Raw genomic sequence first — 22397 nt, forward strand, 5'->3', positions numbered from 1 at the left:
TTTAGATTGGTTTCAACTCAAACCTGGTCCATTGACACCAATGTTCTTATCTTCTATCAATGGACTAGATATTGGCTCAATCCAATAAAAATTCATTATGGACAAACAATGTCCAATCCAATATGTCATATTGGTCCGTCTAGTCCATCCAAATTCAATATATCTTATTGGTCCATCCAATCCATCCAAATGGATTTTGATTTGGACGGAGTCCAACTCAAAACCAGTCCATTGGCACCCCTACTTATTTTTGTTTAACATGATGAATAAATGATGTTAGAAATGTGTCAAAATATTTTTTACAATTTTCATTTGTATTTTTCATACTCCTCTATGCTTTTATTTTTTAAATTTTGATTATTATTTAATTATAACATCAAGAATTGTCACACTTAACCCAAAATGTTGAATTGTTAATTCACCACCAAGGAGGAAAACAATTTCATTTTTTAGTTGGTTTTTATTTTTAAATTTGTATTTTATTTCTATCTTCATAAAAAACAATTATTCTTTGTCACATTTATTTTTTTAATATGGATAAATAATATAATATTTGATGAAAAGAAAGGGAATTAATAACTAAATATAAGACTTCATGAGACTCAATTAAGTGAAGAAAAATGTAATAGCTCAAATTATATTTTGTGTCATTAAAGAGGTACTGAATTCAAGAATATGGATATTCTAGTCAATAATTATATTCAAGGAATGTAAATGGGAATTAATAACTTAAATGTATGACTCAGTGAGAGGGATTTGAATGAGGAGAAAAGTTGTTGTGCATCAAATTACATTGCTGTCCTTATAATTGAGAGTAACCAAATCCAAAAATTGGGATATTTTTGTCAAACAAAAGTTTCACACCCTCATTCAAAAATTGGGATATTAAACTATAAACCTGATTATTTTGAGAATAAATACTTATTCAAGAAACCCAAATTTTAGACTTATTTTTTAAGTCATTATTCAATAAACTATTATTTTCTTTCTGTCATATCTTAGCCCACCAAACATTTGAAAAATAACTATATTACCCTTATTTGAAATAAGTGCTTTTTCACCAAATGCCCATGAACACTTATTAAAATAAGCATTTATTTTTAAATAAGCACTCCCAAACATAGAAATCCCATTAATAGATTAATAAGCACTATGGAAAGCCCATTTTGAATCCTTATAATTTTGGGTAAAATATAAAGACCTCCCTTAGGTTTTCTGATAAACCTATCGTAACAAAAAAAAAATCTCCCGTGACTTTTTGAAAAAAAAAAAGAAAGGTCCAAACACCTCCCTTCCTTTGTTTTTTTGAAAGAAAAGTCTGACATATTGTATTAACATTTTAAAATACCAGATTTACCCTTGTTTTATGGTTCCTTTTCCGTCACCCATGAGCTAGCCAATGGTATCCGCTTGCTTTATTTTCCTCTGTTTTATTTAACTAGTGAGCACGGGTTTTGTTAACCAAGAATGAAACAATTAAGACTTATAAATAAATTAAAAGAAATGTATTTATTTAAAAACAAATTATAATTACTTTAAATTACTGTTTTGTAATTATAATTATTGAAAAGCAAATTATAATTACTGTTAAATTACTGAAAAACAAATAAATTGCTGTTAAATTACTGTATTTGTAACTATTAAAAAACATGGTTAATTAAATTATAATTACTGTTAATTACAGTTTAAAAATAAGTACCATTAATTATTAATACTGTTAATATAATTACTGTTTTTAATAAATACTGTAATTATTTAAATTCCTGTTAATTAACAGTAAAAATATTTAAAATATAGTTTATTAATAAAATGCTGTATTCATTAAAGTAATTAAATAAATGTAATTAAAAGAAATGTATTTAATAGATGTAATTATTAAATTATAATTACTGTCAATTAATTACCGTTAAATTACTGTGGAAACCAAATAAAGCAAGAACAAATAGGCCTTTGACCTTTGAGTGTTAAGATACAACAAGTATATGAGAAACGTTGCATACCATTTTCTAGGGATTTTGCCCCTCTTCGTTCTGCATTTTGGTGGGTGTTTTAGCGGCTCGGCGGAAGAAGATTGAAACAATTGAGGAAAAAACGAATTCCTTCAGTAAGTATCAATATAAATCCGTTTGATTATAAGCAAAAACAACGTTTAAACAAATATGGTAGCTCTCAGATTAAGGCTATGACCGAGAGCTCAAAGTGACTACATACAGTAATTCAACAACCCTAATACAAATCGTGGTTTGATTCAGCACAAGTTTCTAAATATGCCGAAAGAAAAAAAATAATAATTAAGCAATTCATTGGACAAGAAATTCCCATTAAATTAATTCACAAATAGATACATTAAACTTACCAGAAGCCACTTAACAAAACAATAAGATGAAAATATCTTGCAACTAAATGAAAATTCCTCCAAACCCTAATTCCCAAACCTTGGCGGGCTCAATCCGAGCCCGACCCAACCGAGCCAGTCCATTTTTTTTAGAGAGGCTGGGTTTGGATCTTTGGTTGTGTTTGGTTGTGATGCAAACACAAATATATACTCTTATTGCGATGCAAATGTAAATATGTACTCTCTGTAAGTATTCTTTTTCCGGTTCATGAATTTAAAGTATAACCCGTTTTTCTGCATTATTCAATGTGAGCCCCATCATTAAATACCTTAAATTTTTGGTCAAACACACCATTTATCAGAATAGCGCAAGTTTGTATACAAAAAATGGATACAATAATGTGCTATTTTCACGATACAAAGATGTCAGGAAAAAAAAAAAAAAACATTTTTGACATCTTAATCATTACATTTTTATATGGCAACCAAATACTCACAAAAACGAACCGGGGTACATAAATAGACCGGCTCTATGTTTGTATTGAAAATAAACGCAGCCTTCAAAACTTGAACTGTACTTGATCAAAACTTTGGCTTTTCTTTATCGTTTTTGGAGTTAGTCCAATTAGACTACTAGTATATTCCTTAAATAACCCATACCTAATATGACCTTATCCCAACTTTACTTAAATCTAAACTCAACTTAATTATACAAATACGTATAAGTGTAAGAATACCTGTTATACATATGGACAATTATTAAATATTAACCATATATGATATATAGTATTTGGATTTACCAATTGAGTGGTAGCTTGATTGATACCTAACTCAGGTAGTCATATAAGAGGTGCAGTTTTAAGTCCCGCTATTGGTTTACATCACCTTTGGAGAAGAGTTATTAGATTGTTGTTGAAAAGAGTATTATACTAAAAAAAAAATAGAATTAAAGCCTTGTGAGGGCATAAAGGCATGCATTTCAATACCAAAAAATAGTTATTTGGATCTCACTTTTATGACATGCAATGGAATCAAAGCAAATATCTGCTTTATAATGTCTATACATATAGACATGTATATATAGTTATATATCAACTTTCAATGTAAGCTAATTGAACCAATCTAAATACAACCAAAGGCCAAGTATATACAATTGAGTAAGATGTCGAGATAAAGCGATGATCAGATTCATTATGGAGACAATAGATTTTTATTTTACCCGTTTACTTTAATTTAATTTATTTTACTTTGTTCAAGAGTTTATTTCAAAAGGTTTAGACAGTTTGGTCGGATCGGTTGACAATTGGGTTAATGTTAGGGTTGAATTGTGCCAACTTAACTTTAATTTGGATTGGGTTAGAGTCAACCGAACTTGATTTTACTTTTGTTATACACATGACTTATAGTCTATTAATCCACATTATTTTAACTCTCTTAAACCCAAACCCTAATTATAGGTATAAGCTATAATCATGATTAATTGGGTCTGACCAGACTGTGTCCATTAATAAATTAATAAATGGAAGAGAAATTGTCTAAAAGTCATCATGACTTTTCAGCATTCCTGAGATTACAGAATTCCTAAAACAGTTCGTAAATGCAACGTTTTAAAAAACGACTCGAAAATGGAACTGTTTTGATCACCAGTTTTTGGGTTGACGGTCTGATCGTTCGGTTCGAACAGATGGCCCATTCTGACAGCAAAATAAAAAAAAACGGTCAAAAAACGTTAAATGAATTGATGGGTCAACAGTTTGACTGCCTGGGTCAATGGTTTATTAGCTTTTTTAATAGTTTTTTACCAGATTTCAGGTTTGGGGTAAAACGTAACTGGTTGCCTGAACGGTTTTCAGGCCGAACAGTCCGACCATCCAGGTCAACCACGGTTAAAAAACACTACATAAATGTGTTTAGTGAACCCAAGGGCTTACAACCTGTCCGAAGCAGAGATCATGCAATAACCCTAGTCAATGGAGTTGGGCCTGTCAATGTAATGTTAAGCCCTATAAGTACCCTCAATTTCAATAAGGAAATCCAAGAAATGATCAGAACCATGTTAAGAGAAGGAATAATAAGAACAAGCACAAGCTCGTTTTCAGCTCCCCATTATGCTGGTGTGGAAGAAGGATGGGTCTTGGCGTCTATGTATTGACTATAGAGCCTTAAACAAGGCAAACTATACCCGACCGCTTTCCCATTCCCATAGTGGATGAGCTAATTGATGAGTTCCACGAAACTTGGGTATTTACCAAATTGGACTTACGATCTAGATACCACTATAGCAAGGTGATTAACACAATACGGCATTTCGAACTCACGAGGGTCACTATGAATTCTTGGTGATGCCCCTCGGATTGAGCAACGCTCTCTCCACTTTTAAAGCACTCATGAACGAAGTATTTAGGGATTATTTGAGAAGATTCGTTCTTGTGTTTTTTTATGATATTCTCGTTTATAGTAGCTCAACGATGGACTATATATCACACCTCAAGCTAACTCTTGAAACTATGTGGATGCATAAGTTATTCACCAAATTGAGTGAATGCAAGCTCGCCACAAGTGGAGTCGAGTGTATTGGAACACATTATTTCAGTAGCAGGGGTCAGCATGGACTCAGAAGATTCAAGGGGTTTTGACCATCCACACTTGATTTTTGATCTTCTACTTCACACTTTTCCTGAAAGGCTGAAATCCTATTGTCTGTTTCATATTTTAATATTTTTGTCAATAAAATATTAATTATTTTATTTTTTTTTAATTTTAATGTTTTATCAATAAAATAATATTTAAAATACATTTTTTAAAATTTTCATTATTTTACTATTGTTTTTATAAAAATATTAATATTTATTAGTTAATATTAATTCATTGATGCATTTATCATATAAAATGCAAAATTAGATATTTATGATTAACTATGTATATCAAGGTTTTCGAACTGCTGTTGATCCGGACGGTTGGACCGTTCAGCTCGGGAATTGTCCAGGCAAGTGGTTTTGTTTTACCCCAAACCCTGTTTTTGGCCAAAAACTGTTGAAAAAGTCAGTAACCCGTTGACCTTGGCAACCAATTCAACAGTTTTTTTTTTTTTTTTAAATTTGTTTGTCAAAATGGACCATCCGTTCAAACAGGATGGTCAAACTGTTGACCCAAAAACCAATGGCCAGAACGGTTCCGTTTCCGCGTTGTTTTTTAAAATGTTGGTGTAGATCATTCATAAATGTATATGAGATACATGGAATTAAAAAGTGTGGTGTGGACAGTCCACACACCATGCCTACAGAATGCCACTATGGGTGTGGACTGGTCCAATCCACACAATTTGTCCACAATTCATAATAGTTGTGGATTGTGGTGTGGTATAGATTGGTCCCTGCCATAGGGTGTGGTGTGGACCAGTCCACACTAGACCTACCTGTTCATGGGCAGGGTTGGGCCGGGCTTTTACTCCTCATTAACAGGATTTTTTCAGGCCCGAGCTCGAGCCAGGCTCAACCAATGAGTCTACAATTTGGCTCGAGCTTGGCCCTCTTAAAAAGCCCGAAGCCCGACCTAACAATGATTTTTTTCACTTTCATTAAAGATTGCATAGTGAGTTCGCCTGAGTTCACTGGTGGCGCGGTGTTCACTGGTGATAATGAGTTCACCCGAGTTAGTTGGAATTCACTGGTGGCGCTGATGTTCACTGGTGAGAATGAGAACAATGAGAAGTGAGAAGATGGAACATAGAGAGAGAGAGAGAGAGAGAGAGAGAGAGAGAGAGAGATAACTCACCACCGTAGTTCACTGGTGGCGCCGGTGTTGAGTTCGCCAGTTCTTGAGAGTTGAGACCTAAGAGGCTGAAAGGGTGAGAATGAGATGAGTGAGTAGTCGATTTAGGACTATTAGGGTTTAAAGAGGATATAAAAGTTGGGCGGGGCCGGGCTTTTGTGACAAATCCCAAGCCCGACCAATAAAATAGTCGGGCTTGGGCTTTTAGGCCCAAGGTCAAGCCTGCGGGCTAAAGTCCATGCGCAAGCCCGTTCGGCCTGACCCGTTTACATCCACCAATTTCTCATCCACATTACAGAACACCCCTTAACCACTGCAGAGATTGCATGAAAATATTAGCCGATCAACACCGAAGCGAGCGACAATTTGATGTGGGAGAGCTTGTATACTTGCGCCTAAAGCCTTACGGGCAGAGTAGCATTGGAGCAGAGATCTCATAAATTACTAAGGGCCTTTCCAAATCTTAAAACGCATTGGAGTAGTAGCCTACCAGCCGGACCTCTCTACCGACTGTAAACTCCATCTCGTCTTCCACGTCTCTTAGCTCATCAAGAAGATTTTAGGAACTCAAGCTCAGCCCAGGCCCACATTAATAACCACAATCGACAGCAGATGGTACACTCCAACCCAACCCACTTGCTAATTGCTATTCTGAGGCACCGCATGACAAAGCAATAAGGCAATCGGGTAGTAGTTGAAGTCCTAGTGCAATGGCATTGGCATGGTACCCCTTCATGGGACTCCACTTGGGAAACTTGGTCTGAGTTAGTGAAACGGTTTCCAAGTGCACGACTTGAGGACAAGTCCGGTTTCCAAGTGCACGACTCGGGAACTAATCGGCCATGGACGCGCACTCTTCATTGCAACGCTCTGGTAACCGCTTCTCTTTTAAGTGGAGAATGCTTGTTCCCAACTTGTTTGACTGACGGTTTTTCGGTGATCGCCACACTGGGTTTATTCTTCTTGAATTTTAACTTGAGCCGGCTGGTGAGGATGACGCTGCCCCATCGAGTTTGTCCTTTGGTCGCGACAGACAGGATTCGATCCGCAGCTTCGCGTACATCTCGGCCACGAGGCGGAGCTTTCAGGGATGCAGGGATTGAGCAAGAGAAACAGAGAGAGATGGTGCAGCGGCTGGAAGATTGGAGCGAGAGAGGCATACAGGGGTGATTAACAAAATGAGAGAAGGATAATATCGGGAGAATAAATCCAAACCATAAATGACCCTTTTTCCCTAATTCGCTATTTAGGGGTAATTTGGTCATAAAAATTGTATTTGTGGACAATTTCTGTCAAAATAAACATTAATGGTGTTTTAAAAAATAAGACATTTTGAAAAGTTACAGTGAATTTAAGAAAAATTGAGTTTTAAACAATTTCTTAAGGCCTCCTTCGTTAAATTGGTCAATGGATAACTTTTCAGGGTAAAACTTATCTATCTTCCCCTGGTGGATAAGCATCTTTTCAAATTGGGAGAAATTTTTATAAAATATGATAGAATTATTTTATTCATTTTAATAATTGCATTTTGTAGGTAAAAATGTTATTTTATTATTTATATAAAAATCTGAAAATCAAAATAACATGGGTAAATAAATTTATGCAGGTAAATATTAATGCACTTACCCAGGTACTTACAAAAGCACTAGACCTAAATGGAACGGTTACGAGAATCCGGAGCTTTTTTTTTTTTTCTTTTTTTTTTTTTTAATCCGGAGTGTTGACCTCTTCTGAGCACGATGTGAGGACGAATTATGTGAGGACTGAATCCGGTCTCCGGTTCTGGGTCTGTAGTGTGTTACCGATTATTGAACGGTTCGAGACAAGACTGGTACATCCTGTCCGGCTCGACCCATTGACAGCTCTAAACCAGAGGGCACTGCCAGTAACGCAGTAACGCAGTAACGCATCTGCTATCCTTCCCGCGCAAAGCGCATAAACCAGAGGTCATCCCCTCTGTGAGTCTGTTGTAAATTTCCGACCTCGAACCAGGACAGAAGAAAGCAGAAGCAGTGTGAGAAGTGTAGTAGCAAGAAAAAAATGGAGCTGAGCCTTAGTGGTAACGTTCTTAAATCTTTTACGCGGTCTGTCACCTGCCTCGCGCGGGTGGGTCACGAGCTTGCACTACAAGCTTCTCCTTCTCAGGTACCTTCTCATGTCCTGCTCTTATCTGCAATATTCTTCTATGTAACGATTCAAGTTTCATTAACCGCGTGGAATCAACGTTAATCACCAAGGGGAGTGCTTTCTTTAGTTGAATTTCAATCAAAGCAATCAATTATGACATCGATAATGGGTTAAATCATTCTCCTTTTCCTCCTCTAACCCACCATTATATTAGGTAAGTGTAAGCAAAGTTTGTTCTAATTCTTTTCAAAATCTAAGCATTAAATGATGATTTTTTTTGATAATTAGCATTAAATGATGATTAAGTTGTCCATTCACCCTTCTAGGGTTTTGGGCTTGGATTTTTGTTTTTGTGCCCTCTTCTCTAACACACACGCGTTGACAATTTGGTTTAGACCCCCAAAGGCGACTGAAATTCGTATCTCTCACTCATGTTTACTTCCTGCTGGTTGCTGTTCAGGCTGATATAAAGCGATAGAGAAGGAGGGTATTTATAAATAATTTGAGAAGGCAGGATTTTACTTCTATTAATCGTTAGTGCATTTCCTTTTCTCTTGCAGCTGTCTTTCCACACTATCAATTCCTCCAGGTCAGCCTACCAGTCAATTACATTGAAACCCGACTTCTTTGATGTCTATAAAATTTCTGCTGCTCAAGTGCAATGCAGTATGCTTTTGAAGGTATACATCATTCTATAATATGCTTGATAAAATTATCTGGGGCAATACGGTAAGCCAGTTGCACTGATTAGGTGAGTTTAGGCTGTTTGTTCTATTCTCAGGACACCCATTACAAGTGTTGATCGTCTCTGCATCAATATGCCCAACCCTGACGCATCAAAAGTGCAGTGGACTTTAGAATGCTACAGTGGTACTAAACTTCTTTCCTTATTCTTCTTTTTTTCGCATAATCTTGATTATCTAGGGGCAGGATATTTCCTAGGTGTGAGCATCTGGTTGGGCATTGAAACTCCAGGGTGATTTGCATTTTGGTATGACCACTAGTGTGTCCATGTTTTATAGGGTGGTAGCAGAACACCAGGGTGACACCACCCTAACTTCAATCTATGAATTTGAATTTGGAGAGGAGAGTACCTTATTGCATGATATGTTTATCCTAGTATGTGTTTGTTCTTTTTTGGAGAGGGAAGTTGTCCGTCCTAACTCAACTAAGCCCTGTCTGAACTACATGTCAGCTACATGAATCTTATTCTGCTATTCCGCTTTGTTCAATGCTGTATCCATTGTTAAATTACAGGCCCTGATCATTTATCACTTCTTCAATTCATACCCTTTTTTGGATAGCCCCTGGACCCTTACTCTTGCAACAGATAACATCTTCCTACTGGTGCTAGAGATGGTCTTGTTTGTTTTAGACTAAACCATTTTAGTATACTTTTCCTTATTTATCACCTATTGGAGCCATTCTTAGGTTCATTAAAATAAGTTCATTTTTGGTCCTATATTTTTTTTGGCTCATCTATCTCAACATTAACATTTTGCAACAGTCTTTTTTGGACACATTGTTTTTTGACAGCCCTTCACTTCGCTCCATACAATATTGCCGCATCATTATAGCTGTTTTATAAAATTTTCCTTTCAACACAAGTGATATTCTGCTATCACACAGGACTCTAGATGCAACAACACTCTCCTAAATCTCTCCCTTGCTGTGGATTATCTAATCAAGGTAGTGCAAGAGGTCATGTTTAGATATCTTTTGGTCTCCAGTCCTAATTGCAGCCCAATTTTTGCTCCTATTATTTTAATGCATCTTGTTTCAAAGGCATTTAGGGGCTATTAGGTTTGAGTTTGAGAACTGTCACTTTGTGCAAAAAATGCAATGGGTCGAGACGGTGTTCAGTAGGATTTCCACAGTTCTGATTTTGCATTTAATGCCTTTCTGGTTTCGTCAATTAATGCAAGCAATACACATCATGGGACCTCCTCTTAAATATGTTTGGTCAATTCATCCATTAATAATGCAAACAAATAGGGGCTAGGTGCTGAGATTTGGTGAAGTCCTATCATGATTGGAAACTATAACATCTCTCCCAAAGGCGTTCTAACACTGATTGTTGCACCCTCATACATGTCCTTGATTAGGTCCATATACCTATCTAATACTGTTTTATTTTTTTAAAACCCACCATATTATCTTTATAAGAACTCTATCATATATTATTTAGATCACTAAATACCACATGAATATATCTCTTCTTCTTTCTTAACTTTTCTATTAATTGTCTCTATAAAAGATGACTTCTATGGTTGATCTCCTTGGCATAAAACCAAATAGGTTTTTTGATATACTTGTTGTGTCATAACAAAGCTGTGTGCCCTAACTCTTATCCTAATATCATTGTCTAGTTAATATTAGCTATAAACCACTTAGATTGTTTACTGAAATGTACTCTTTGTGAAACATGGTGCAGGCATGAGGAAAGCATACTGGATCAATTGTAATGTCGAGCCTGACATACAACATCTTTCTCTGGATAGGAGACGGTTTCCAAGTAATTTTGTAGTTAGGCCTCGTGATTTCAACAGACTGCTAGCTAATTTTCAATCTTCTCTTCAAGAGATCACAGTGATTGCAACCGATCCTGCTTGTTTACCTCCTGATGCTGCAAGTGAAATAGGAGGAAAAGCTGTTGAACTTAGAAGTTATATAGATCCAACAAAAGGTTAGTTTAAGTTCTGTGGTTTTTCTGTATTCTCATTTCTGCAGTTTATCTTCTGTGGATCCTTATGCTTCTTTTGTAATTTAACTGCAGACGACAACGATACAGCCTTACACACTCAGCTATGGATAGACCCCAGTGAAGAATTCTTGCAGTATGTACACACTGGAGATCCCGTGGATGTGACATTTGGGGTGAAAGAATTGAAGGCATAGTAAACCATGTTCTCCAACCTAATTATTTCTGTTTAACTTAGACATAGGTGATAAATCATTTGTACAGGGAAGATGTTTTGCAACTCATTGGTCATGATTAACATTTGTTTGGTTGTAGCAAATCACAACCATATCATTAACATTTATCTTACTTTGTAATGCTTTTCTAATCCAACTCATCCACCAACATCCAAATAGTTCCATTTTGATTTACGTGAGGGATTGATGTTTTGTTTCCATCCAAATTGCAGGCATTCCTTTCCTTCTGTGAGGGTTGTGAAGTTGACATTCAATTGTTTTTTGAGAAAGCTGGCGAGTAAGATATTTGTAATATGTAGTTAACTTCATTTATCATCATAACCATCATCATCATTTTTGGTTAAGGTGGGGGATTAATATGTTTGTGACAGTCTGTCAGTTTTAGTAATTGTTGTTGATAAGTGGCTTTCTAACTAATGCATGCACTGGATACGAAGATTGTCTAATTGGTTGGCCTATCTTGCCATAGGCTGGAACACCATAATCACAAATTTTAACTGTGCATTTGTGACTTTACTTTCAATATTGCATGAGTACTGGTTGGATTGATGAAAGGGAAACTAATATTTAGTATATCGTTGATTTGATAACTTTACTTTCTGTTTTCCTTTTTATTTTTCTTTGGTATGCAATTTTATTGTATGATTGGATTATGATTTTGATTCTGAACAAACTGATTTTGGAGGAACAGGCCTATTCTAATGATCCCAAAATTTGGTCTAGACGATGGGTCTAATTCAGACTTTGAGGCAACACTAGTCCTTGCTACCATGCTTGTATCACAGCTTCATGAAGGAAACCCGTTTGAACATCCACCAGCAGCCACTGCATCACATGGTCAAGCTGATCAGGTAACAGGGTCCCAAGCACCACAAGCAAGGTCACGAGTGGCTGTTTCCGAGCATCCATCAGATCACACCAGAATTTGGTCTGAACTTTCAGGTAAGTTTCTCAATCACTCAACTTTGACTTCTAATATTGAGACATGGCTCTTCAACTAGCTTGATTTATAACAACTGCAGGCAAAAGTGGTGGTGGTGGTGTTGACAAAAGACAGGGTCAAATGGAAAGGGTTCCAAATATAAATGGACACCGTGCTACAGAAGGAATTAATACGATAAACAATCCAAGGAATGGATCTGCATTGGGAAACAGAACTGATGGTCCTGATCCGTATCCTGACATTGGGAAATAGAACTGATGGTCCTGATCCATATATTCATATCTTGCAAATAAAGCCCTCTCAAATCATTCTTTACTTTGATTATTTTAATGAAATTAGGATTTGATCTTTAATGGGGTGAATTGATAATCAATCTTCTGTTGCAAGTTTTTTTTTTTTATCAATAACTGTGAAATGTATTAATTAAGATTAAGAAAATTACAAAGCAAGGGGGCTAAACAGTCTTAGCTCCCTAGAACAATCATTGAACACCAAAATACAATTACAATACGACCCAAAATATAGAGTTTCTGTTCACCCCTTGCCTAGCTAGACCATCTGCCAGTGAGTTTGCACTTCTCTTTACCCATTTGTACTGAATTTCAATATCCTTAGTCAGCCACTTAAAATTTCTCTTTTCATTGTTGTAATTCCATATCCTAGAGTTTTCCTCTTTTAACCAGTTCACCACAACTTCAGTTTCCTTCTATGATCAGCTTACTAAATTGCATCTCCTTGACTCTTTGTACCCCTTCAAGAGTTGCAAGTATCTCAACCCTCAAGGAATCTCCTTCCCCTATTGGTCTAGAAAACATAGCTAATAGATTCTCATGTTCATCTCTTAAAGCTCCCCCTATTCTGGATTGCCTGGATTACCCATATTGCTGCCATCAAAATTCAGTTTAATAAAGCCATGAGGTAGAGGAATCCAACAAGAGTTTGATGCCTTCTTAGCTGAAGCTAATTTTGCAATCTCCTTCCAGTTTTTTAGCATCTCATCTACTGAGAATATTGCAAACAATGCCAAAGTTTTCAGCCAATGTATCACCCTAATATAGATGATCTCCAATATTACTTCCAAGCTTCTCTCCTTTTCTGAGAAGATCCGTGAGTTTCTCTCCTCCCAAACAATCCAACAAACTGCAGCCCTCATATACTTCTTAGGGATTGATGATCTCAAAAAATTATTGCAGCAAGAATTTGAGATCAAAGATCTTGGTGAGCTCAAATACTTCTTAGGGATTGAAGTTGCAAGATCCAAGCATGAGATCTTCATTTCACAGAGAAAGTATGTACTTGACCTACTGCGAAAGACTGGGAAGCTGGGGACCAAACCAGCAGACACTCCTATTGATCCAAATCACAGAATTAATGGTGTGGATGGTGAATTGGTAAAAGATGTGGGGAGATATCAAAGAATGGTGGGCCGACTGCTATATTTGTGTATGACACGATTAGATATTTCTTATGCTGTCAGTGTTGTGAGTCAGTACATGCATGCATCTCGGGTTCAACACTGGGAAGCTATTGAGAGGCATTCTTTTCACAACACAACACTGTTAGTGTTGTGAGTCAGTACATACTTGCATATCTAAAAAAGCACCCTGGCAGAGGCATTCTTTTCTCAAATCATGAGAATTTGAAGCTAGAATCCTATATAGATGCAGACTAGGCAGGATGCTTAGATGACAGGAGGTCTACATCAGGAGTGTGTACCTTTGTAGGTGGAAATTTGATCTCTTGGAAGATTAAGAAGCAAGCGGTTACGGCAAGGTCAAGTGCAGAGGCTGAGTATAGATCCATGGTTCATGGTGTCTCAGAACTTCTTTGGGTTAGATCTCTTTTGAGTGAGATTGGGGTGAAAGCAGAGTAACCTATGATGTTATACTGTGACAATCAGGCTGCAATCAATATTGCCCACAATCCAATTCAGCATGATAGGACAAAACACATTGAAGTTGATAGACACTTTATAAGAGAAAGGGTAACAACCGGAGAAGTTTGCTTGTCTTACGTCTCTTTAGAGTTGTGGCTGGCTGATGTTCTCACTAAAGGGGTGGCAAGGAACAAGCTTGAACATGATCTACGCAAGTTGGGAATGTGTGACATTTACTTCCAACTTGAGGGGGAGTGTTGAAGATTAATTAGTTTTATGATGTTTTTCTGAGTAGACGTTTTATGTTAGTTGTTAGATAGGAGGTGGGGACCAAAGTAGTTATATGAGTCCAAATTTTATTATGTTTTTTGAGTGTTATATATATTGTTTTATGTTTTGCCGCCCTATAAGGGCATAGTTGTCTTTGTACTGTTCTATTATTTTAGTATAAATAATAAGTGAAGAGGGCGGCCAGATTATTGCTCTCTTTTCTTTCAACTTCTCTTCTCCTTCTCTCTTCCTTCTCTCTTTAAGAAACTACTTTCTTTCATATATATATATATTTTAATTCAGCAGATTCCTACTAACACCATCAAGTCGGGCCTTACACAACGAAGCAATGGATTCAAACGCCTCTTTCTTCCCTAGGTGGAAAGGCAGTCCAACAATTCTGACCGTAATTCCATCCATCAACTTTAAGTCCTTTGAGTTTGAGCTAGGGGACCATTTCATAACTGTGACTGTTTCTTCTGCTAACTGGAAGTTCAATGCACTTACTTCCACTTCATCCTCAAGCAAGTTTATCAAAGCTTTGCAATCTTCAAAAGGAATAATTAAGACAGGACCCTTCAGTCTCAATACTTTGATTAGGTCTTCTGCTATTCTCCTCCAATCCTCTGGTTTCTTGTTCACAACAGCTACTAATTTGTTTTCCCATTCATCTTTCTCTATTCCGCAGGTTAGCTTCCTGATACCTAGGCCATTCACTACCAAGTTGACCCCCATTTCTTTCTTAGAAGTAAATCTTTCTACTTCTTCTGGAGAAATCTCTGGAAACTTCTCTTCCTTCTGCACTTTCAGAAACTCCTGCAAGATGCTTCTAATCTCCCTCCATATTACACCTTTTTTTTTTTTCCTTCAGGCAAGAAAACTAATGTTTCTTGCTTTCACCGAACACTTCCAATGCAGCCAGAAACCTGCCTTTAGTATTACTTCTTTTCTCTGCTGTGTACCTCCTCTTATCCCCTTCCTTCGAGCTTCTCCATTCTACATTTCTGTTGGCAGTAAGTGCACCATCCAAACAACCTCGAAACCATTCAACTACATCAGCCCCTACCAGTATTACCATGGCTTTCTTCATCTCCCTCATCTTCAATGATATTTTACCTTGCATTCTGGTTTTCTCGAAGAGCAAATTTTTTGCTTCAGCCTTCAAGAATCTTCTCCATGTGGATTGCTCCATTCTCTCAATCCCCAATGCCAATTGGACTTCAGAAAAATCTCCATTCTTTCTACTGATTCCATCCTAGATCAACTGTTCATGTTCAAAAGGAACAGTTGGTTTACCTTCTCTAAGTTCCTGCATTGTAGGAATGAGATGGCTTAATAACATGATATATTGGGTTGGACTTCCTACCAGGGATACAAGCCCTCTCTACATCTTAAACTTCCAAAAAGATGATGTCTGGAAATCTCCAAATTCTTCCTCACTGAAGCACCAATTGTCTCATGTGATATAATCAGGAAAACCAGAACATTTAGTAGGCTGGGATGGTCTTGGGGATGTGCATAGAACGCCTAGCGCACTAGTAAGAGAAGTGTTGCCTTGAAAGTTAAAGGACTGAGAAGAGTAATGCTACTGAGAAATGAATTGATGGCTGATGCGGGAGATGAAGAGTCAAATTGGAATTTTGTGAAAATTTATGTATTTCTGTATTTTTGGACGCTGGGGATAATTTTTCCATTTTATATTTTTCTGCAGGGTCCAACAATTGGGTTTGATTGTCTATTTATAGTTTGTTTATGTTTAAAATTTCAGTCATTGCATAAGTAGGATTAGAGTTATTAAGTCTTCTTTGAATTGAAATAGGATATGACAGCTTAATTTGAGTCCTACTAGGATTATTGAGTCTAACGGTTTGAGTCCTGGGACTATTATTAGTCTAACAGTTTGATTCCTAGGATTATTATGAGTTTAGAGTCTATAAACATGTATGGGCGTTTTACATAAAGAGCAATGAATCTTATTGAGTTTTCTTCAGCTTATGTTACTTCCAATACCCTAGAGTGATTCTAGGAACCTTATGAGTGATTTCAGGTATTTTCTCTCTTTTTTCTATTCCTATTTTCTTTCTTGTTCCTTTAAGAATCCATTACAACCATCAACAGCCATAAATTTCTAATCAAAGAAGACCATTCAACATTCTCTAAGGACTAGAATTAAGCTGGTCCTACATCAATGCCTCACTATTTAACAATTTAATAGAGTGGAATGGTGAAACAGGATTCATGTAGTTGATCCCATAAATTTTGCTGACGCTTCATTGAGCTGGTATGATAATGTTTATATACCTCTATCTGTTACAATTCTATATCTTTCTTGTGTTAGAATATTAGTGCAGAACATTTTTCTACTGATTGGCTAGTTGATCATGCTCACAAAATCATCATCAACCTAAGGATTCTCAGCAAAAACCATATAGATCATTGCAGGTGATCTATATCTTGCCTATAGGCCATTAAAGTTGAATTGGTTCAACCATCTGGATTAGTTGTGCAATCATAGAATAGACATGCAACCAATCAGAACAAAAAGTTTCTCAGAGATTAGCCTCCCACCCAAAAGACAAAAAGAGAGGAAATTTAAGGCCGATCTTATGGTAGCTCATTTTCCAAATCAATGTGTATACTCCACTCTTGAATCTATAATTTACTACAAAGTTCAATATGTCCTTGTTAAGGTTTCTGTTGTAGTGGTTTAATGAGTGGGAGCAATTCTCACAGGAGGTTGGGAGGGTGAGAGATGGTATGGAAGATGGTTACATATCTATATCTATACTACTATTAAAAGTGTGAATGTGAGTGTGGAACTTTTGTTTGACTAAAATACCCCAAATTTTGAATTTGGTCCCTCTAATTGCAAGGACAGAAATGTAACTTGAACAACCACTTTTCTTATTCAAATCCCTCTCATTAAGTCTTATATTTAAGGTATTATTAATTCCTATTAACATTCATTGAATCCTATCATTGATCGGAATACCCTTATTTTTTAATTTGGTCGGCACAAAGTGTAATTTGAACTACTACATTTTTCATCATTCAATTCCCTCTCATTAAGTCTTATATTTAGGGTGTTAACTCCCATACTTTCATTGAATCTTATATTAATCAACCATATTAAAGAAAAATAAGTGTGACGAGGAATTATTGTTTTTATTGATGATAGAAATAAAATACAAATTTAAATCCAACCCAAAAATGGAGTTGTTTTCCTCTTTGGTGGTGAGTCAACAATTCAACCTTTTGGGTCAAATGTGTTAACCCTTGATGTCACAATTAAATAATAATAAAAATTAAAAAAGACAAAAACACACAGAAGTATAAAAAATACAAAAAATGTAGAAAATGTTTGGGCACATCTCTAATATATATTCATCATATTAAACAAAAATAAGTGCGACAAATAAGAATAATTTTTATAGACAAAAATATAAAAAAATCATAGAAAAATTTTAGAAACATATTATTTATTGTCATCATCATCATCAAAAATTGCCACGTGCAAAGCTCATTCACACTTACTAGTGCTTATATAAGCATAGTTGCATGCATATATAGTTTGTGCACATTTCATTATATAGCTTGTTTTATTTGTTGGTGCTTTAAATATAGGACTGATGCCTTTTAGAATGGCATGTGTTTCCTTGATTAAATATAGAATCCGGGATCCAATGGAGATGGATAATGTGGAAGAACATCAAAGTAACTTCTTTCTTTTGTTGCTTTTCATTTGTAAAATCTTATGAATGTATTGATTCCTTCTAGTAACTTCTTCTGTTTCCCTCTTTCAGAAAGGCTTGAGATGAATGATAACAAATGGTCACAGCATCACCCTAGTAATTGGGTAGCTGCAGGTGATGATGATGAAGAAGAGGATGAAGGGGAAGTGTTTGTTCAGTCAACACCACCATACTAGGAATGACAACACTTTCTATGGGTCTACATGTTTCAGATATTTTAGAATGGTGCAGAGAAGTTGCCAATTCTCTTTCATCTCTCATAAGCAATGGTTTCTCTCCTTATGGCATATTCTCTATTGTAAGTGCTCTCATCAACTATGTTCTTTGCACACTTTTCATCATTCAACTAAGGATATTTTCCTCAACAATATTTCATGGTTTACAGTGCATTTATCACTTTGAAAATATGCCATGACTATAGCGGTTTTTGAATGGCTTGGATTGTTTGCCTCCAAGATAAAATATACAATTTGAGTACATCTCTTTGATTGGAGAGATTTCTTTTGAGAATTGCATTTGGTTGATTAGATTTCTTTTGAGCATTTTGAAGGATATCAGATTGAGGTTTGATGTGGGACAATCAGAGATTGAGAATAATCCTACAAGTTTTAGAATGTTAAGAAAGAGAAGAAAAACTAGAGCATCTTCAATTATGCTTCTGGAAGAAATAACACTATGCATAAAAAAGCAGCAGATTGATCCATGAACATGTTACACAATTATCAGCTCTGGATTGGCAGAGGATTTAGTGATTTAATTGATGCAAGGGCGATATCCATAACTATAAACATTTAGAATGTCGTAACTCATAGATAGGATCCTAGATCAGCCACTGTGGTTGCTTATTCTAGCAAGGGAAGGAGTAAAGAGGGCCTCTCTATAGTGGGATGTATCAGGCCCTGTGGTTTAGATAAACAGGTAATGGTTCTTGTGTAATCATTTTGGCTTTTCATATGAAGTGAGAATTATGTCCCCTTGAGCAATTCTCTATTGTAGGGGTTTCCTCTAATGTGTTGCATCAATGAAGCTCATTGGATGGGGTAGGTTTCTAAGTAACCAGAGCATTGGGGTGCATACTGGGAGGGGATCAAGAGCCTTTATTACTTATATTACGAATTATTAATAGTTTGTGAATTGCTTGCATAAATGTTGGTACTTACCATGGATCACAAATTATTTGTATTGGCATTCTTTCCACCTCTATGTAATTCTTTATTGGTTAATTCATCAAAAAATTCTTTATTGGTTATCTGATGAAAGATACAAGTCTATGCTACATTGGAGATATATACTTAAAAGCATGGATAAACATTTCCATAATAGATAAATAGTTAGAGACAGAGTGCCACTTAAAGTTGGAACTAGGCTCCTAACTTTGTGGAAGCAATTCAGAATGATTAAAAATTCCCAAACCATGTAGTAGTGAATTCAGAGATGGAGTAGCACCTAGTACAGGAAGATTTTGTCCCAAAGGGAGGAGGATGAGATGTTTGAGCTATATGTTCTACCTTTGTAGTGATTAACTGGAGAAGATTATTTATAGACTATCATTACGGTGTGTTAACTTTTAAGAATCAGGAAGAAACACTAATTCAATTCAGAAAACAGCAAAGCTCTCCCAAGTTAGAGACTTGGCTTTGCCAGTACAGGCTTGAAGAATTGAAAGAACAGCTACCTTCTTTAGCATTATGGCTCCTAGCACTTCAAAGAGAAGATAAGTGTTTTGCCAGTCAAGTCTAGGGGTGGATTCAAGCTGAGTCGAGTCGGATATCTGGCTTTTTGAGCTTGGTTCGCCAAAAAACTATGGGGGTTTGAGCTAGGGACTTGAGCTCAAATTCAGCTTGACTCAACAGCATGTAAGTTTGAGCTTGACTATGAGCCAAACTTCCTATAAAAATAAAAAATATACATATAAAAACTTATTAATTATACATACAAAAAATAAAAATTATATGGCTCGAAGCTTGGTTTAGACCGAACAGAATTGAGCTTTTCACTAACCGAGCTTGAATAGCTCAATTCATGTCCACCCCCTGGTCAAGCCCCAAAGGCTTAGCTCACAGCAGGCTGCAGGCCATGAGGGGAGCTGCCAGTTACAGAGATGTCATTTCTAACTGATTCTTGTCAATGACTTTGGCTCTAATATGCAGTATGTGGCCATTCAAAGCAGACTACCATTCAATAGAGAGCCAGATGTTAACTCTCACTTGACGACGTTCTGTTTTGATAGTCTTGATTTTGTTGTCAAAGTGATCTCACCACCTTAAAAAGCAGGTGTCTGTTGATTGTCTTCCTGTGTGATTTATCCAGCAAAGATTTATGTAGGCATCATCTATGTGACAGACATCTAATACCCCGATGAGTTGTCCATGTATTCAATCAATTGATGTGATGTTTCAGGTATAGCAGATCTGTTAGAAGATACTAGCGGCCGAGTTATTGTATATTCCAATTCTTGTCTGTTAGTTTCAGCTTTCAGAGTCCTGCTAGCCCCCAATAGTGAATATTGAAGAGGCAAAATTGACTCATCGTCCAGGTATTAGTGTGTTCCGTTTATTATGGAATTTGTGAAATCAGATGATGAAATGTTGAAGCAACGATATATGTTCTATTGCCTGTAAGTGGTCTTTCCATCTATATATCCCAAAGGAAAGGGTATGGCCGTATGGGTTCCTGTCTAATTACTTTATACCAAAAAACAACTAGAGGCGATTAGTTGTGTCCTGATTTCTAATACAAACAAATTTCCCTGTAATTTGATTTTGATAGCATTTTTTTTTTATTTTGGTAGAAATAGGGATATTTGATTCTCAATATATATATTAGTGGGCCCCTATGCGATGCATGGAATTGGACTAAAACTTATTGTTTTATGGAACTACACAACCTTGGGGTAGGAATGGCAATTTTCTCCATCCCCTCCAAGTACCCGGCCTCCTCGATCAGGCGGGGTTGAGAGGTTTAAAGAGAGAGGAGAGCAGGAGGAATAAGAGGAGAGGGTTGCTGACGTGGGACCTAACCGCTTTATAATATAAATATATATATATTTGTTATCAGTGTAATAATGTATTCTCCTCGTAGTCATAGTCAATCAAAAATGTTCTCCGAAGTTTGTTTTACACTTTTCCCCCAAAGCCAAATAGTATATTTTGTACGGTTATTTATTCATTTGGTCATACTATTCTGCTATCGTTCTTTTCTCCATATTTAAATTCTATCCTTTTCCTGCAACTTTCATGGTAAACAATTATTGTTTAGGCTATGTTTGTTTGGCTGTAGTGCAAATTTATCTATACTAGTACAAATGCATGGGAGAATACAAATTCTGGTTTAATTTTGTTTTGAGTTTTATTTAATTCTTCTTCGCGACCTAATTCTCAGTGTAATTGACTTACTTTTTCTATGGCCTATTTTATTGGCAAAACACAAGAAAAATAGTCTTGATGCGGTTGGTATTATTAGGTCCGGGTTATACAGCATAGTGCACCTCATGGTTTTTAAAACCAACCCGGTGACTGAGCTGGTCAGGGATCTGGTTACTGGGTCGAATGGTCCGATCATTCGAATCGAACGCTCGGACTGTTCTGACAAAAAAATAAAAAACGGTCAAAACCGTTCAAAGGTTAACTGCCTGGTTCAACAGTTCGCTGACCAAAATCAACGATTTTGGGAAGAAATCCGATTTTTGGGAAAAATGGAACCGGCCAGTTCCTGGTTTTTCCGGTCCGGTCCTTATCTGGTCTGATCCAAGTGTTTTCTCAATAAAAAAACAAAGGTAAAATCCTTAATTCTTATACAACACGCATGCGCATACACACATACGAGTCTCATGACCCATCAAATATAGACACTGGGTGGGTATGGGGCAGGGCACCCTGGCGGAGCAGGAATTCAACCCTCATCCAGAATCTTCAATGTTTTTTCCAAGGAGAAGAACCATATAAAAATACATAAAATTCTACCATTTAAATGTAAATATCAAAGAAGAGTTTTGGGAATTTTGGCAAAATAGGATTGTGAAAACCCTAGGTCACCGTATATACTCGAGTATTTCAGAAATAAATATTAAACATAAGGTAATTATAATATATTAATACCATTAAACCGCCCCATTCGGGGCCCGAATAATTGCCATACATTAAAAAAAGATGTAAGATGTGTTCGGGATTCGGTTGTGTTAAGTATCAAATTTTGGGCCCATCCAACAATTGATGTTTCTCTTTCTTGTTTTTGTTGGATAAATTCAGCCAATGTTTTTAACCCGCAGTTGAAGTTGGTTGAATCGTTCGAGCCGTCATTCAGTTAGGATTTTGGGTCTGATTCAGTCAAGACCTGTTAGATGGTATCGAGTTGCGGGTTGCACATTTGATACACAAAAATTTTTTG

The 22397-nt window shown here is 36.3% G+C and overlaps 1 protein-coding gene across 6 annotated transcripts; it reads left to right on the forward strand.

The window, feature by feature from the left end:
• Positions 1-7901: 7901 nt before the first annotated feature.
• RAD9 (cell cycle checkpoint control protein family) lies at positions 7902-20872 on the forward strand. Of its 6 annotated transcripts, none has more exons than XR_016084656.1 (11): positions 7903-8251; positions 8794-8913; positions 8995-9103; positions 10668-10919; positions 11010-11125; positions 11383-11447; positions 11856-12112; positions 12193-12343; positions 17930-17973; positions 18063-18309; positions 20412-20872. XR_016084656.1 is itself a non-coding variant. In XM_010261329.3 (10 exons), the coding sequence occupies exons 1-10, from the start codon at positions 8147-8149 to the stop codon at positions 18185-18187; spliced, it is 1344 nt and encodes a 447-aa protein (XP_010259631.1). In that variant the 5' UTR covers positions 7902-8146; the 3' UTR covers positions 18188-18413. The 6 variants fall into 6 exon arrangements, 2 of the variants coding, with proteins under 2 accessions (XP_010259631.1, XP_010259632.1); XR_016084657.1 differs by having other exon boundaries at positions 7910-8251; positions 11862-12112; XR_016084658.1 differs by having other exon boundaries at positions 8108-8251; positions 8629-8913.
• The last annotated feature ends 1525 nt before the right edge of the window (positions 20873-22397 follow it).

Source organism: Nelumbo nucifera, chromosome 3 (assembly GCF_055504915.1).
Source record: "Nelumbo nucifera cultivar China Antique chromosome 3, China Antique-T2T, whole genome shotgun sequence".
NCBI classification, from domain to species: domain Eukaryota; kingdom Viridiplantae; phylum Streptophyta; class Magnoliopsida; order Proteales; family Nelumbonaceae; genus Nelumbo; species Nelumbo nucifera.